Below are 17,481 nucleotides of genomic sequence, written 5' to 3' on the forward strand. Positions count from 1 at the left end.
GGTATACACGGTCAACTCCAAAAAGAGGATTTTAACATAATAATCGTTAATTAGACCATGTAATCTCCAAGGTGACAGGAGCTTACATTTGGCGACCGTGACAGGACGTCGATTCCTTCACAATCTTCGGATCGTCGGAGAAGACGGCACAACAAACAGTAAGTGAAGCAGCTAAGTGCGACCACAGCGCTTCGATTCTAACTGTTTTCCACGTTGCACAGGAGAAATTAGGAAATTACCTCTGAACTATGTTAGTGACTGTGATATTTATAATATGATCTTTTATAATTAAGTGTTGGAACTAATTATTAATGGACAGTGGTTTTTGTGAACATTGTTAACATGGCAGACATAATTCAAAACAACAGTGAAATTATTAATGAGGAGGAACAAGATAATGCGTTAGTCAATGTAGAATGCGAGTTTGGATTTCAGAATACCACACTTAACGTAATGGAAGATAGTGGTGTTGTTAGTTTCGACTCAACGATGCCTAGTTCAATACCAGTGAGTAGTCAATAAACGGGAACGAGTGTTAGCACTAACGATTTGATAGTGCAGATGTTGAGAGAAATCAAACAGGAAAGTAGGAAAGCCAATGAAGAAATAAAGAATTTATCAAATGCAATGGTTAACTTGCAAACTGAGTTCACTAATTCACTTAATCAGAAACATAAGGAGCTCCAAAAGGAATGTGATACCAAACATGAAGTACTTGAAAATAAAATGCAAGATCTTAACACAAAACTTAATGAACAAGGTAAACAATCGAGCACGTTAGTTTACAAAGTTCAAGAAACAGTTAAGGCTCAAAACGATGAAATTTTTAAAATTAAGAGTAATGTAAAGGCAACAAAGAAACAATTGTTAAGTTAGTTCAAGGTGTACAGATGCAATGTACTGAACTCAGTACCGAAGTAGGCGAAATTCGCCAAAAGGTAATGTCATCCGAAGATGGTTTGAACAATGTCAATAAAGACCTTATACGTCAGGAAATCAATGCAGCGTTTTGCGAAGTTGATAACAGTATGGTTAATGTACCTCAAGTTATTGTAGATAATGGATTGAGCATATGCAACTTTCAAGATTATGATCCGAAAGAAGGTATCCATGCAGTTGCCTTTATTAAGCAATTTAAACACGCATTTCCAAGACATTATACGGAACATGCGAAAATTGATATGTGCATTAACCACATGAAAGGTGAAGCACATATCTGGGGCATCAGTGTTTCAGAAAATTATTCACAGTACAAAGAATTTGAATCTGCATTCTTGAGTAAATTTTGGTCATGAGAAAAACAATGGGATGTAAAATCAAAGATTCTTACACTGCCAAACTATGCACGACATTATGGAACAATGCATGAATATATGCAGAAATTTTGGAATGAAATGCCTATCTTGATGATCCGGTCAAGGAAGTGGAATTGATGTTAATTTTGATGCAGAAGCTACCTGTTGTGGTACGTGAAAAGTTAGCACTCACTCCAAAATTCAACATGGAGGAGACCTGCCTAATGATCGATAGAATTGATGTACTTAACCATGAACATGAACAGCGCGAGAGAAATAATGACGATCGTCATTCGCGTGGTAATGGCCCACCGCGACAAGAATTTATGACTAGTGGAAGACCAAGCAGATTTCGTAGAAGAAGGGACGGAAAACAAAGAAAAATGAGTATGACGCACTGAACAGATTTAATTACAAATTACTCAGATCGATCACAGTATGAAGAAAACAGAAGACAACAACAATCGCCGGAACAAGAAAGGAGCCCAGAGCGTAATCCACAGGAACATGAACCAATAAACTAAGTCATGTTTCGAAGACGACCTGCTCCGAAACTCAAGTTACAAGAAATGGGTTGGATGTAGCGATTAACGCAATCAAGTGTGAACGAGTAGATGATATTAAAGACGATTTATATCGAGAGGATGAAAATAATGATCAAGAAATCTGAATGCCTTTTGTAGAGGTGGAGGTATGCGGACTTATTGTGGATGCACTACTGGACTCAGCGAGTGAAGCGAGTGTAATTTCAGAAAATCTGTTTTCACAATTAAATAATCTGGTAGTATTTCAAACATTCCCCGTGAATGGCGTACATATTGTCAGTGCTGTAGATAATAGAAACAAACTCATTAAAGGTCAAGCTCCACTGAAGTTTAGAATCAATGAAGATGAGTAAGAGCAGAGCGTATTAATTGTTGGATTTCTTAATGTCGGATTAGTTTTTGGAATCGATTGGTTGCCTGAAATGAGGTGCAGTATTGAATTTGAAAAAGGTTGTCTGCGGACAAGAATAAATAATGTCGAGAAGAAGATAATGTTTAAAGGATTTATTAATGAAGAAAATAAGGGCGCTGCGTGCGTGAAGATGAGGCTAATACATTTCCGAGGAGAAGAGGAACTGGCGACTTATGATGATTCTGAAGAAGATTCTGCTCTGCAAGAGAAGAGTAATGATGAAGCTGCTCTGACTGGTATTCGAACCAAGATTCAGACGTCAGTGAACTTGACGGGCGCAAAAAGAGAGGAATTAATGTAAGTGCTGAGATGCGAAATTGACCTGTTTTCAAAATTACCTGGATTAATTAAAGGATGTATTTGCGAAATTAAAGTCAAGGAACATGAACCATTTCACAGCAAATTGTATGCAATACCTTTAGCGAAGAGAGAAGCAGTGAACAAGGAAATCAAAAGGATGTTGGCTAATCAGTTAATTGAAAGATCAGACAGTGAATATTCAAACCCAATACACGCTGTAGGAAAAAGGGATGGTACAGTACGCATTGTTCTTGACGCTCGCGAATAGTGAAACCTATCACGTACAAGGTTGGAGATCTGATCCTAATTCGGACACACACGAAGTCATCTAATGTGAATGAGGAGATGAAAATGTTCAATCATTATTACAAACGACCATTCAAGATTAGAAAGCTGGTTCACCCGAATTCAGTGGAGGCAGAAGTGATTAAATCTGCCAAATATCATAGCCTACAACATGTTGAGAACATTAAGTTGTATAAGTGTCCTGAACTATCACAAGGAAGTGTCAATTAGTGAACCGTGTTTAGTTATAAATATGCTACGTTACTGATGGACAAACCTTTGGACAATAGTCAGTAGCTATTGTGAGATGTTGAAGACTGTAGTTGGTAGCTGCAGTGAGTGCATTTTATTCTCTGTGTTTGATATCGTGTGACGTTCTCTTATGTCCTGTGACAGCCGCAGCAGTGGACAACGGAGCGACACTTTTAGCGTGTGTTTTGGTTTCAGGAAGCAGGCAACAGTGCACAGCTAAGCGCACAGTGCGTTAGTCTTTTGTTACCTCATGCTGATGTAATGTTATTTTATTGTTTTCATGCCTGCCTGTGGATGACCTTCGGCGCCCAGTGCTCTACGGTTTGGGGGAGGAGGAGGTAGCTGACGTCACGAACAGCTGACTGGCTTCCGGCACATGTCAACATAATGGGAACGTGCCGCCGACGAACTGTACGGCGGAATGCGGCGATTTTTCGTGGGCGTAACAACAGCTCCTAGATCTTTCTGTCTCCAGCGGCGTCGATGTCACTCTTCCCTTGCATCAAACGTCGTAACTGCGTGTGACGACCAGCTCAACACATAGGACAGTGATAAAAGCAGAGTAACAAGTGCTGTGTTATGTATAGTGTTTGTGAGTCCTCAGTGGCAACGATGCCACTACCCCTGGTGAAATCTTGTGAAGTTCTGCTCATCTTATAGGTAGGCCCCAAAGCAAAGTACCCAATATTTCCTTATGGTGTGAAAAGTGCTCACGCCAACAAAATGTCATTTGTTTATAAATGATTCACTCAATGTAACTTGGTTGTAAGTGGAAAATATTTCTTTAAAGGTATGTACTGATTTTTGTATAAGTAGTCTGTGTGCTGTGTGCCAATTTACAAATTTCAATAGTTAATTGATAAAATGTTTTATGCCTGTAACTGTAGTTTTGACAGATGCATAGTGTCAATGCTTTTGTGTATATAGGTTTTACATTTGTATTAGGTTATTTAAAATTAGACTCATTTATTCAGATTCCATTCCTTAGTGTCAATTATGTTCTTTACTGTGATTCATGTGTGTAATTAAGATTAACCTTTACTAATATGCTTGATATCTCCAACAAAAGGGAAACTGTGTCAGTCAAATTATCTTATCTTTTTTACATTTTTCTTGCTGATTAACAGACAGTTAGTAAATTATGTGTAAAGTTCTTGCTGTCATTAAATAATTTTCAAATTGCTATATTAATTGATCATGTTTTATGTGTGTGGAGATAAGGTTAATTAACATTAGTTATATTTTGAAAGTCATTTGTTCTCAGGGTCATATACTTATTGCAACTACTTTGACATGAAATACTAATTAGTGTAATTTTCAAATTTTGTTTTGGTATTGTATAACTTTCGCTAGGACTTCTGAGTCCCCTCAAAAGGCAACCTAGCTCTAGTTTTGTTTTGGTGAGGATGTGAGGGTACTGGTGTGTAGTATCTGTAAATGGTTGTTCTTTGGAGGGCGACAATGCCCAGTGGCGTAGAGAGTCGTAAGCAGAGGCGGTTGTTGAGAGGCTGTGAAAGTGTAGGCCGCGTGAGCCAAAGGCGGTTGCATAGCGAAGGATTTATCTCTATGTTTAATAGTAGTGGCACACAGTTTGAATAATAGTGTGTTTATGTTTGTGCAGTGTGATAAAGGAAATATATTAAATCTCACCAGTTCTTAATGCGTCTCCATCAGTTAGTACCACACCATTGCATTTAACAATGTATGAAGTCTCGATATACATGGTCAACTACAACAAGAGGATTGTAACATAATAATCATTAATTAAGCCATATAATCTCCAAGGAGACAGGAGCTTATAAATCGTGTCGCTGTTTGTTCAGTTTAGTATTTCTCTCTATGTCTGAAATTTAAAATGGTAGATACATGTACACGATTTAGGGAGTTAATTCCCAAATTTATCGAAATGTATGAGAGTCATACATGTTTGTGGAAAATTAAGAGCAAGGAATACAGCGATAGAGATAAGAAGGCAACAGCTTATAATTCTTTAATAGAGAAATTGTGAGTGGTTGAACCTATGGCGAATATGAAAATGACAATTAAAAAAATCAAAGAATTCGTTGCTAATTTTCTACCACAAAGAGCTAAGAAAGTAACGAAATCTGATGCAGATGAATTGTTAAAATACTTTCACTCAGTACTTTTATGCCATAATGTTATTTGACAGAGTAGGAAACAAAAGCAGGTCCTATTTATTCTGAAGAAGAGCACAGTCACAATATATTGTTAAGCTGATAATGGAAGAGCCTCACAACAGTGCCTTCAGGAACATAGAGATTATTATACTTGTTTTACTTCCTAATATAATATGTGATTCATAACAAGATTGATACAGAAGTGAATTGTGGAATTCACTACCACAATACTAGAAGTAAGACCCTTCAGATATGTTATGGATCCTTGTCTAGAGTTCCAAATATAATTTTATGTTGTGGTGAAAAGTCTTGAACACATTGCCAGAAGTGAATTGAGAACCCCAAATCAGAAAAGAACTAGGCTACAGTTCACGGCACTCATATAAAATTTCTAGTATACTGTGTTTCATACTTTTCTAAAACTGTAAAAGTATTATCTGTATCTTATAAGAACTGAGGTATAGTACTTTACTTGACTTCATGAGATCATCCTTCAAGACAGAGTAAATAGCTTTGCTTGTATTGAGAAAGATTTCATTCAGTGCTTGTTTCGAAACTGCAGTAGAAACTTATAGATCCTTGTAGCTCCTTCCTGTTGCTAGGAATCTTGAAGTCATTGTCAGCCACTCATGTGGAGAAATTGCTCTCATACACTATTTCCCATGTTTTATCATCAAAAGTTAATTACACATTTCCAAATCCATCTGCAAATAATTACACCAGTCAATGGGTTCGCCCTGCAACTTGTGATTTAAATTTATGTGGGAAAACTGTCTTCGCTTAAGCAACCATTGCCAAGAAGATCTTTCACAAAACCCCAGAAAGTCTGGTCATATGTAAAGACATTTAGAGGCATAAAAGTCTGTCTAGTCACTCACAAATGAGACAGAAAGTGAAATTAAAGAGAGCAGTACAAAAGTAGAAATGTTTAACACGATTTCCAAATGTTTCTTTACGAAGGAAGACCTGTGAGCATTGCCCCAATTTAATCCTCATACCACTGAAAACATGAGCAAAGGAAGTGTTGGTTCAATGGCATTGAGAAACAACTAAAATCACTAAAATTGAAAAAAGCTCCAGGGCCAGATGGAGTCTCTGGCAAATTCTATACTGAATCTGCGACTGAGTTAGTCCTTCTTTTACCTTCTTCTGTCTTAGATCCCTTGAACAGAAAACCATTTTCAGTAGTTAGAAGAAAGCACAGGCCACATCTGTTTGCAGGAAGGGTGGTAGAAGAGATCCATAAAACTACCATCCTATATCCTTGACATCAGCTAGTGGTTGACACAGATTTATTGTAGAATCTTAGAACACATTCTGAGCTCAAAACATAATGAGATATATCGAACATACTCGGTGCCAACCAGCATGGATCTCAAAACATGGATCACATGAAATCCAAATTTTCTTACAAAACATACTGAATGCTTTGGATCAAGGCAGTCAGGGAGATGCAGTATTTCCCGATTTCCAAAAAGCATTTTACTAAGTATCACATCTACAGTTATTATCAAAAGTATGACCATGTGGAACATCAAGCGAAATTTGTGACTGGACTGAGGTAGGGAGTTAAGGGGGATGCAGCATGTTATCTCACATAGGGAATTACTGGTAGGTGCAGAAGCAGCTTCACGTATGTTTAGTGGCAGTGTGTTGGGACTCTTGCTGTTCATGTTGTGTATTAATGTCCTTGAAGTCAATGTTAACAGTAACCTCAGACCTTTCACAGATGATGTACTTATCTACACTGAAGATCTGCCTGAAAGAAGATACATAAATGTTGTGTCAGATGTTGATATTTCAAAGGGGTGCAATGATTGAGTATGTCCTTTAAATCTTCAAAAATGTAAAACTGTGCACTTCAGAAAACGAAAAAAAAAACATGACTATGATATAAATGAGTTACAGTTGGAGTCAGTTAACTCATACAAATATCTAGATTTAACACTTTGTAGGGATATGAAATAGAATGATCACATAGGCTCAGTCGTGGGTAAAGCAGGTGGTAGATGTTTGGTTATTTATAGACTACTGGGGAAATGCCATCAGTCAACAAAGAAGATTGCTTACAAATCACTTGTGTTATCCACCGCCGAATATTGCTAAAGTGTCTGGGACCCACCCTATACTGGACTAACAGAAGATATTGAACATTTTTAGAGAAGGGCAGCACAAATTGTCATGGGCTTTTTGGATCTGCGGGAGAATGTCACAGAGATGCTGCAAAGAAACGGAATTGACAGACTCTTGAAGACAGATGTGAACTATACTGAGAAAACCTACTTACAAAGTTTCAAGAACCAGCTCTAAATGATGAATCTAGCAATATGCTACAATGTCCTATGCATTGCTCCAGTAGTGATCATAATCACAAGATTAGATTAATTACAACTTACATGTAGGCTTTGCACAATCATTCTTCTTGTGCTCCATCCATGAATGGAATGAGAGGTACCCTAGTAATTGGACAGTGGAACATACTCTCTGCCACGCAATTCAAAGTGATTTGCAGAATATCGATGGAAATGTAGACCATTTTGATCGGTCTTTCTGTTTCAAAACTGTAATCATTTGCCACTGAAATTTCTTTGCTCTGACAAATGGAAGGCGAGCAGTAGATTGGAACTTGTGTCATGTGAACCATAGAGTACACACTGACCTGACGAAAGTCATATGGATACCTTCTAATATCACGTCGGATCTCCTTGTGCACAGCATAGCGCAGCACCTCGGCATGGAATGGACTCATCAATTTGTTGCGAGTCCTCTGCAGAAATATTGAGCCATGCTGCTTCCTCTATAGCTGTCCATAATCACGAAAGTGTCTGGAGTGTAGGGGATGTGCGTGAACTGACCTTTCTATTATTTCCCATAAATGTTCGATGAGATTCATATGGGTGATCTGAGTGACCAAATCATTCACTCGAACTGTCCAGAATGTTCATCAAACTACTTGCAAACAATTGTGGCTCGGTGACATGGTGCCTCGTTGTTTGGGAACATGAAGTCCATGAATGGCTGCAAAAGTCTCCTAGAAACCGAACATTACGATTTCCGTCAAAAATCAGTTCAGTTGGATCAAAGGATCTCGAACTTCCCATGTAAACATAGCCCACGCCTTTATGGAGTCACCATCAGGTTGCACAGTGCCTTGTTGACAACTTGGGTCCCTGGCTTTGTAGGATCTGCACCACACTCGAACCCTACTATCAGCTCTTGCCAACTGAAATTGGGACTCATCTGACAAGGTCACGGTTTTTGAAACGTCTAGGGTCCAACAGATATGGTCACAAGCCCGGGAGAGGCGCTGCAGGCGATTTCGTGCTGTTAGTAAAGCCACTCACATTGGTCATCTGCTGGCACAGCCCATTAATGGCAAATTTCACCGCGCTCTCTTAAAGATATGTTCATCATACATCCCACATTGATTTCTACAGTCATTTCGAACAGTGTTGCTTGTCTGTTATACTCTCATTGTATATCCCGCATTGATTTCTGCGGTTATTTCACTCCGTGTTGCTTGTCTACTAGCACTGACAATCTTCGCAGCCGTCACGGCTCTCGGTGGTTAAGTGAAGACTGACAGCCACTGTATTGTCTGTGGTGAGAAGTAATGCCTGAAATTTCGTATTCTCAGCACACTCTTGACACTGTGGATCTCAGAATACTGAATTCCCTGACAGTTCCTGAAACGGCATGTCCCATGCGTCTAACTCCAACTACCATTCCACGTTTAAAGTCTGTTAATTCCCGTCCTGTGGTCGTAATCCCGTCGGAAACCTATCCATGTGAATCAACTGAGACAAATGACAGCTCCGCCAATGCACTACCATTTTATACCTTGTGTACGTGATTCTACAGCCATTTGTATATGTGGATATCGCTATCACATGATTTTTGTTACCTTAGTGTAAATATCTATGAAGTGAACATTCGCGTCGGTAGAACGAGAATTCTGTCTGCAGAATTTCCTGCAGCTCCAGTAGTGATTTTGAGACAGCCCATTTTGGCTTGTTTAGTGTCTTTTGAGTCTTATTACTTCGCTGCTTCTGACATAACATCTTCAGACTCATCGTGAAAGTTTTTCTATGCGTTTTCCAGGCATCTTAACTATTTGATAGCTCGAACTGAATTTGGTTTAAAAATGTGAATAACAATGGTACTGTGCTTTTTCTCCACAGTATCATAGTTCAGATTCCATTTATTTAAGTGTTTTCGGTAATGGGATAAAAAGTAGCAGCCAACAATATTTTTTACGTTTCCACTGCACTTATTCATATTGTCAGATCTTTGTTCTAATTAATTACATCACAGTTCGTAGTAACAGACAGAAAGTCATAGAGTAAAACAGAAGTAATATCTGGCATTCCCCACGGAACTGTTATAAGCCCTGTATTGTTCCTGATCTATATTAACGACATAGGACACAATCTGAGTAGCTGTCTTAGATTGTTTGCAGATGATGCTGTCATTTACCGTCTTGTAAAGTCATCAGATGATCAAAACGACTTGCAAAGTAATTTAGATAAAATATCTGTGTGGTGCAAAAAGTGGCAATTGACCCTGAATAAGGAAAAGTTTGAAGTTATTCACATGAGTACTAAAAGAAATCAGCTAAATTTCGATTACATGGTAAGTCACACAAGTCTGAAGGCTGTAAATTCAACTAAATATTTAGGGATTACAGTTACAAATAACCTAAATTGGGATGATGACATGGATATTATTGTAGGTAGAACAAGCCAAAGACTGCGATTCATTGGCAGAACACTTAGAAGGTGCAACAGGTCTACTAAAGAGGTTGCTTATTACACCCATGTCCGCCTTATTCTGGACTATTGCTGTGCAGTGTGAGATCCGCATCAGAGGGGACTGATGGATGACATCTAAAAAGTACAAGGAAAGACAGCTCGTTTTGTATTATCGCGAAATAGGGGAGATAGTGTCACAGACATGATATGTGAACTGGAGTGGCTGTCATTAAAACAAAGGCGTTATTCGTTGCGATGGGATCTTCTCATGAAATTTTAATCACCAGTTTCTCCTAAGATTGCGAAAACATTCTGTTGGCAACCACCTACTTAGGGAGAAATGATCATCACAAGAAAATAAGAGAAATCAGGGCTCACACGGAAAAATCTAAGTTCTCGTTTTTTCCGTATGCCGTTCGAGAGTGGAACGGTAGAGAGACAGCTTGAAGGTGGTTCATTGAACCCTCTGCCAGGCACTGTTTTGTGAATAGCAGAGTAATCACATAGATGTAGATGTAGACAATGAGACTGCTGACAGTGCTGAAGTGTTACGAAAAAACAATGTATTTGCAACTACGAAAATATTACAGTAAATACAGTTAGCGATTTGAAACACCTGATTGTCCATTATTATTTTTTAGTTTGCTTTATTTGTTCTTCCACTTTTTGTCGACAGCTCAAATACTTATTGTTTCGCTGTCTCATCAGAAAAGTAAAACTATACGTTACACACAAAAAATAAAAAATACAATATCAGTGCTCGAATTTTGTAGTAGTAAAAGAAGTGACAGTCAACAATATATTTTTAGGTTTCTATTGCATTGATTAAAGTTATCGGACCTGTTCTAATTAATTATGTTACAGCGACACGGTCTAGGAAACTGTCTCACGCAGAAATATTAAGATACACACAATGGTTTGAGAACCCGTGTAGCTGGATGTAAGTAATCAGAATGGCATATACAAATTTTATTTGCATATGAACACAGCACAATATGTATACACTGACTGGCAGTTTACTCAAACACATAGCCACAAAGTCTCGGAAATTATTTTCACAATGCAAGACATAGTACGTTTCTCGGTATTTTTCGAAGTACGTCATGTCATTATGAGATTTAAAGTTATAAATTTGTAGCACATACCTATGAAATATAAGTGGTCCTCCTTTCGCGTATTTCTCTTTACATCCATATCAATCACAGTACTGCACCTTAACTGTTACTAAAACAAAACGTTGAGAAACGTATTAAAACATGGTGAATACATGCAATATTCAGGTTTTACCGCAAATTGTAGATAAGCAGCGTAGTCCCAAAATCATGTGACTAGCCCCTCCTGATTTTGAGAACATACGCAGTAGACTATGTTCACTCTATACATGTTCTCACGCTTTGGTGTGAACTGTCTCCATGCCGCCCGCTCTGGCTTCAAAACAACGTATAACGTATGTCTATAGCGTAATCTCTCTTTTTTTCACCTCCATTGTGTAAACACACCATATTTGCAGTGACCCTTTGCTTGCACAGAAATTTGCGCAGGTTTTTGCGCAGACAGTTTGTTGTGTGTAGACGGACCTTTAATTTAATGAAATGGAACTTGCATTTTAATTCAGACTGTGATCGCTTTACTGAAAATGAAAGTAAAAACCATACTACTGTACTCGAAATGGAAAATCAAACCGCACCATGTTCTTAAAATATGCGGCCATGGTGAATGGAAAAATTACTTGGATTAATTTTGCTTTTAGGAAACATATAAAAATAATTATCATTGGGAATAAAAGTAGTAGCACAGTCTAACATAGCCTATGGTAGTAGTAACTCTTTGTATTCTGTGATAATCGCACCCTTGTGTCGTTATTCGATCACTACAAGCTGTTACAAAGTCGATAGTCATTTCTTTCGATTCAAATAGATCGATAGGCCGTAATATCTGACAAGTGTCAACTAAAACTAAGGAACAAGGAAGTGATTTTAAAGTTTATTTGTGGGTTTGTTGTTTGTCCTAGTGTTGAAACAAGTGGTTGCAGCCATACGATTGCTGGAACGATGACCATGGGAGATGAGACACCAGTTACTTCTCTTGTTTTGCCAGTTTTAATACGCCCCATTTTGTCCCAGGTAAAGTTGATTGCAGTCATTTCGTACAGAATTATACGAAAGAACGGACCGCAGTGGTTGGTGCTATTTTGTTAGTATCGTACTGATAAATTGCTGTGTTTTACAGTTAGAGCGACGTGATGTGGGAGCTTCACAAACTCTTCGTGCTGCTCTTTCCAAGGTTGAAGCAGCTCATCCAGGTTTCACATATGATTTCGTTGTTGGTATCATGAGACGTGGTGAATTAAGCATTAACATGAACGAGAGTGTACTACGTCTTCAGGGGAGCACTTCGGAAGCAGATGGTGAGAACTAAGTACTTTTGCATTCTCAACAAAATTGTTAGGGGAAGTTACAATACAAACTTGAACGAATTTCCATAGCAACTACCACATGCATTGTGTGTCAAAAGTGATTTCATTACAGCCGTCGCCCAAATGTATTGTGTGATGTCTGCACAGCTTTCATCCCCTGAAGTGGTCTAGAATGTCATAGTGGTTCCCTTGCTGAAATCTTAGTTGCTGACAAGCTGATCTGACCCATTGTAGTGCTTATCATATACGTCTATTATGTATAAATTGAGTAACTTTTAATCTGAAAATGGCAATTTATTCAGCAGAGTGCAAATTTTGGTTCACTTATATAAGAATCATTAAACCTGTTTTGGCATAGTCGATCCGATCAAAATTAAGAACCTTCAGCAATATTTGACATTGTACATTAAGAAAGTACATGCAGTTCTTAAAAATTTAACCCAGGCGCCATATTTACAATATCCAGCTCTGTTTTTCAATATTCTTTGTTCTTGCAGTACTTAAATGTAATGGCAAGGTATTACGAAGCAACGATTTTGGGAAAAAAGGCTGCTGTAGCTGACCTACTTATATTAAACAGCAATTGCTTATCTTCTGTTTATTAATATTTACTGGATTAGATTGCCTTTTTCGGGGGAAATAGTTACCTTCATCTATGAAAATAAGGGTTCCGGTTAAAGAATTTTTAACCTTGTAATGCAGCTGACATTGAATTTAGATCATCAAATAATTTTTAGAGTGAGTGACTAACAAGGCATCTTTTTAACTGTAATTTAAGTTCTAAGGGATTCCTAATTTCTTGCTTCTTGTTATATTGCAGCTGAAGTTCTTTGTGCTTACTGTTTTACCCCCTTCCCCTGCACTCATAAACCTGGCTGAGGCTACAGACTGAACTGTAACATATTATAAGATGGCTCAAATGGCTCCGAGTACTATGGGACTCAACATCTGAGGTCATCAGTCCCCTTATTATAAGATGATAATTTCCTTGGAAGTTGGTAAAGCTAACAAATGCAAAATCAATGTAGTTGTAACAGTTTAATCAGTAGCACACCCCAACATGTACTTTCACTTCATATTTAATGCAATTTGCGTTATATAGAAACTAGTACTTCAGTGTGCGTCTGCTAAGCTGCATTACATATGAAAGAAGATTGCTTTATGCCTAGGGATGTATCAAATGAGTTGATTCCGTTCTGTGCTTTCTCCCCAATATTTAATAGGTTCTTCTACTTTGATTTTGGCATGCAATGCACTCTCCACGTTTCATCGCCAGTAACAGTACGGTCCAGGAAACTGTTGGCCTCCTTGGCTTATTGTGGATGATTCAGTGAAGCAATCATTTGCTTGCCTGTCATTATGTCGTGCAGCTGCTTAAGTATCCACCAACATGAAATCTTATAGCACACTCACAAACCGTGAGCAATGTTGTAAACACCCCCATATGAAATGTCGGGTCGACAGAAGCGTCCGATCCAACGCGTTGGCTTTGACCCGTGACGTAAGGGTGTTGTCGTGTGTGACGTCATGACGGCGCGGAGTTTGGTTTGAGTGTGGCTGTCTCCAGTTCTGTTTTATCTTATTTTATTTACTTTTCTGATCTGTTCGTTCTATCTCGTGAGATTTTTTTAAAAATTTAAAAACACTTATTACTTATTTTAATTACCTGTTTCCTCGAATTTCTGTTTTAGTTTATTATATTTATCTTTCTGATCTGTTCGTTCTATCCCGTGAGATTTTTTTTTTTTTTTAAAAAAAGACAAAAAACACTAATCAGCTACTGAAGCATCTTTATCTTCTATGGGTTGCAGGGGTTACGATCCCTGGGGAGGTGGGTGGATATTCATGCGTGGCTGTCTTCACTTACACGTTGTAGCTACGCAAGGTGTCTAAATTTGTTTATATTTAGTTTGCCCCCCACCCAAAACACCCCATTTCTCGTGCTTGTCCCGTAAGTGTCATTAGGCTTCTTGTGGAAAGTGTGTGTGTTTGTTTTTGTTTCCGCCATATTTGTGACATCATGGGTCAAAGCAGACGGGTGGGATCGGACGCTTCCGTATTTCCGAAATGTCAAGCTCCCAAGCAGTGTCCTTATTGTCCAGATTGAACTGTCTAATATTCAGCATCACCTGACTGTTACGATAGTCCATTCCTTATTTTACTTGTGTTGATGCTCATCTTGTAATCTCTTTTCAAGATCTTAACCAATCCATACAGCTGATCTTCCAGATCCTGTGCCATCTCTGCCAGAATTTCCGTTGGCTGCAGTGAAAATTTTTATTTCTTTATGCTGAAACTGACTAAATGCTGCAGTGGTTAGCATACTGGACTTGCAAACAGAAGGATGATGGTTCAAATCTGTGTCTGGTGATCCTAATTTAGGCTTTCTGTGATTCCCCTAAATAGTTTCAGGCAAGTGTCAAGAGAGTTCCTTTGAATGGGGCAAGGCCAATGTACTTCCCCATCCTTTTGCAATCTGGAGTCGACAGAAGCGTCCGATCTCACGCGTCGGCTTTGACCCGTGACTTAAGGGTGTTGTGGTGTGTGACGTCATTACGGCGCAGAGTTTGGTTTTGAGTGTGGCGTGTTTGTAGATGTCATTGTGTTGTGGTTTGTTGTGCCCTCTGGTGGTATGTTCAGCGTTTTCGTTTGTTTGGTGTATTCGGCTCAGTTTGATGTTGCTCTGTGGCGAGTGCTGCTTGCGTATTTTTGAAGCGGAATTTGTATCAGTGAGTTAACGATTTTGTGTGAAGGTTAATGTAGTGATGATTGCTGTACGTCGGGTGGTTTTGTTATTAAGTTTAATCGGTTGTGGTTTTTTGTTCAGGAATGGATATGAAAGACAAGATCGATAGTTCTCGGTTGAGGGCTATGATGGGGGACACAGCTTTAGAGCTGATTAAGTTCCTACAGCTTTTCGGCTTAATTGCCGAGGTGGTGAAGTGCGGTGTGTGCCGTGAACCAATGAAATTGGTTAAACTTCCGGCCTCTTGGACCAGGGACGGTTAGTTAGACACTGGACTCGCATTCGGAAGGACGACGGTTCAATCCCGGGTCCGGCCATCCTGATTTAGGTTTTCCGTGATTTCCCTAAATCACTCCAGGCAAATGCCGGGATGGTTCCTCTGAAAGGGCACGGCCGACTTCCTTCCCCATCCTTCCCAAATCCGATGAGACCGATGACCACGCTGTCTGGTCTCCTTCCCCAAACCAACCAACCAACCAGGGACGGTTATATGTGGCGCTGTCGCAAAGACGATATATGGCGTTCCATACGCCGCGGTACCTGGTTCGAGAAGTCTAGGTTGGGCATGTGCGAGATTGTGCTTGTTGCATATTATTTTTGTTATCAATCCCCACAGAGTTTTTGCGCGCATGAGACTGGTGTGAGTGAGGGGAGCGTTTTAGATTGGTATTCCTTTTGTCGTGAAGTGTGTTCGGAATTTATTAAGTACAGGGGTAAGTTGGGGGGGCATGGGGTTGTTGTGGAGGTGGAAGAGTCACAGTTTGGGAAAAGGAAGTATGGGAGGGGGAAGTCTGTGGCTGGTCTTTGGGTGTGGGGGGGCTGTTGTTCCGGGGCGTGGGGGTTCGGAATGTGTTTTTAGGGTTGTGGAAGGGAGGTCCAAGGCTGAATTAGTGGGGTTAATTGAGGAATATATAGAGCCGGGGTCCACAATAGTTTCTGATGCTTTTTCTTCTTATAGGGGGTTGTGTGAGAGGGGATTTAATTATTTAGTAGTGAACCATAGTTTAGAGTTTAAGAATTATGAGACCGGGGCTTGTACTAATACAATAGAGGGGATGTGGGGGGCGGTTAAGTCAGTTCTTGGGAGGGGGAAGAGGTGCTCTTCCAACCTTCAGTCTCATTTAGATGAGTACTGTTGGCGGAAGAGTGTCCCAGAGGGCTGTTGTATTGTTCGGGTTTTCTTAAGGGCTGTGGGTAAAATGTATAGGCCGAAAGTTGTTAGTTAGGGTGGTCTGGGTAGGTGGGTGGATGGCTGTGGCTCAGGGTGGGGTGGGTGGTTCATTTTGTTGTATAGTATTTGTTAAGGTGAGGGAGAGGGGGAGTGAGTTTGTTTTTTGTTTTAGTTGTGGAGGATCTATTTTGTTGAAGTTTTTGTTGAGTTGTAGTGTGTGATTGAGATTTTTTTATGTTGCATTTGGTTTTTGTTTGTGTGTTTTTTATTTTGGGGTTGGGGGGGGGGGGTTTGAGGTGTGGGTGGATTGGGTTTTTCTTTTGGTTTAGTATTTTTTCGTTGGTTTGTATGTGTGTGTGTGTATGTGTGTGTGTGTGTGTGTGTGTGTGTGTGTGTGAGTGAGATTGTGGTGGCCAATCTAGTTTGTGGGGCTGGAACTTTCTTGTGGTAAGTTCTCATTTTTTTGTTTTTGGCGTACGTGTTGTGTATTGGGGTATAGGGAAGTGTTTCATTGAAATTTGTGGCTGTGAAGGTTGGTATTGTTATTGGGAGATGTTTTTGAGTTACATAGGTCAAGGGTAGTGGTCGATCCTAATTTATGGGATCGGGAGCTGCTGTAGATCTGTGTAGGTCAAGGGAAGTGTTTGTTCGTAATGTTTGGCGGTGCATTTTGATTTTTGTATTGGGAGATGGGATCGGCAGCTGCTGTTGAACTATTTAGGTCAAGGGAAGTGTTTGATCCCAATTTATGGGATCGGGAGCTGCTGTAGATCTATATAGGTCAAGGGAAGTGTCCGATTCCAGATAATATTGTGTTTTGTGGTATTTGGTGAGTTTTGTGATGTCGATTTTTTTCGTCGTTTTGCGTGGTTTTGTAGGGGGGTGGATGGCTAAATTTGTTTATATTTAGTTTCTCCCCACCCAAGAACCCCCAATTTCCCACGCTTGTCCCTTTAGAGTCATTAGGCTTTTTGTGAAACGTGCGTGTGTGTGTTTTTCGATGTATTTTCGTCTTTATGATACGTATGCAATGATTTTATATCCGCCATATTGGAATTGTCCTTTCCTCCCTTTCCCTTCCAGTCCCTTCCCTTTGCTTCTTCCCTTCTGTCAGTCTCTTCATCGGTGTAGGAGGTGGGTAATATCGATAGGTAAACACTCACGGCTTGT

The 17,481-nt window shown here is 39.5% G+C and overlaps 1 protein-coding gene across 1 annotated transcript in view; it reads left to right on the forward strand.

The window, feature by feature from the left end:
• The first annotated feature begins 11,894 nt into the window (after positions 1 to 11,894).
• Positions 11,895 to 17,481, forward strand: part of LOC126457358 (programmed cell death protein 10) — a 46,712-nt gene continuing 41,125 nt past the window's right edge. The window contains exons 1-2 of the mRNA XM_050093591.1: positions 11,895 to 12,101; positions 12,208 to 12,385. Coding sequence (XP_049949548.1) covers positions 12,030 to 12,101; positions 12,208 to 12,385 — 250 coding nt within the window. The 5' untranslated portion in view covers positions 11,895 to 12,029. The remainder of the gene's footprint in view (positions 12,102 to 12,207; positions 12,386 to 17,481) is intronic.

The sequence above is a fragment of the Schistocerca serialis genome, chromosome 2 (assembly GCF_023864345.2).
Source record: "Schistocerca serialis cubense isolate TAMUIC-IGC-003099 chromosome 2, iqSchSeri2.2, whole genome shotgun sequence".
NCBI classification, from domain to species: Eukaryota; Metazoa; Arthropoda; class Insecta; order Orthoptera; family Acrididae; genus Schistocerca; species Schistocerca serialis.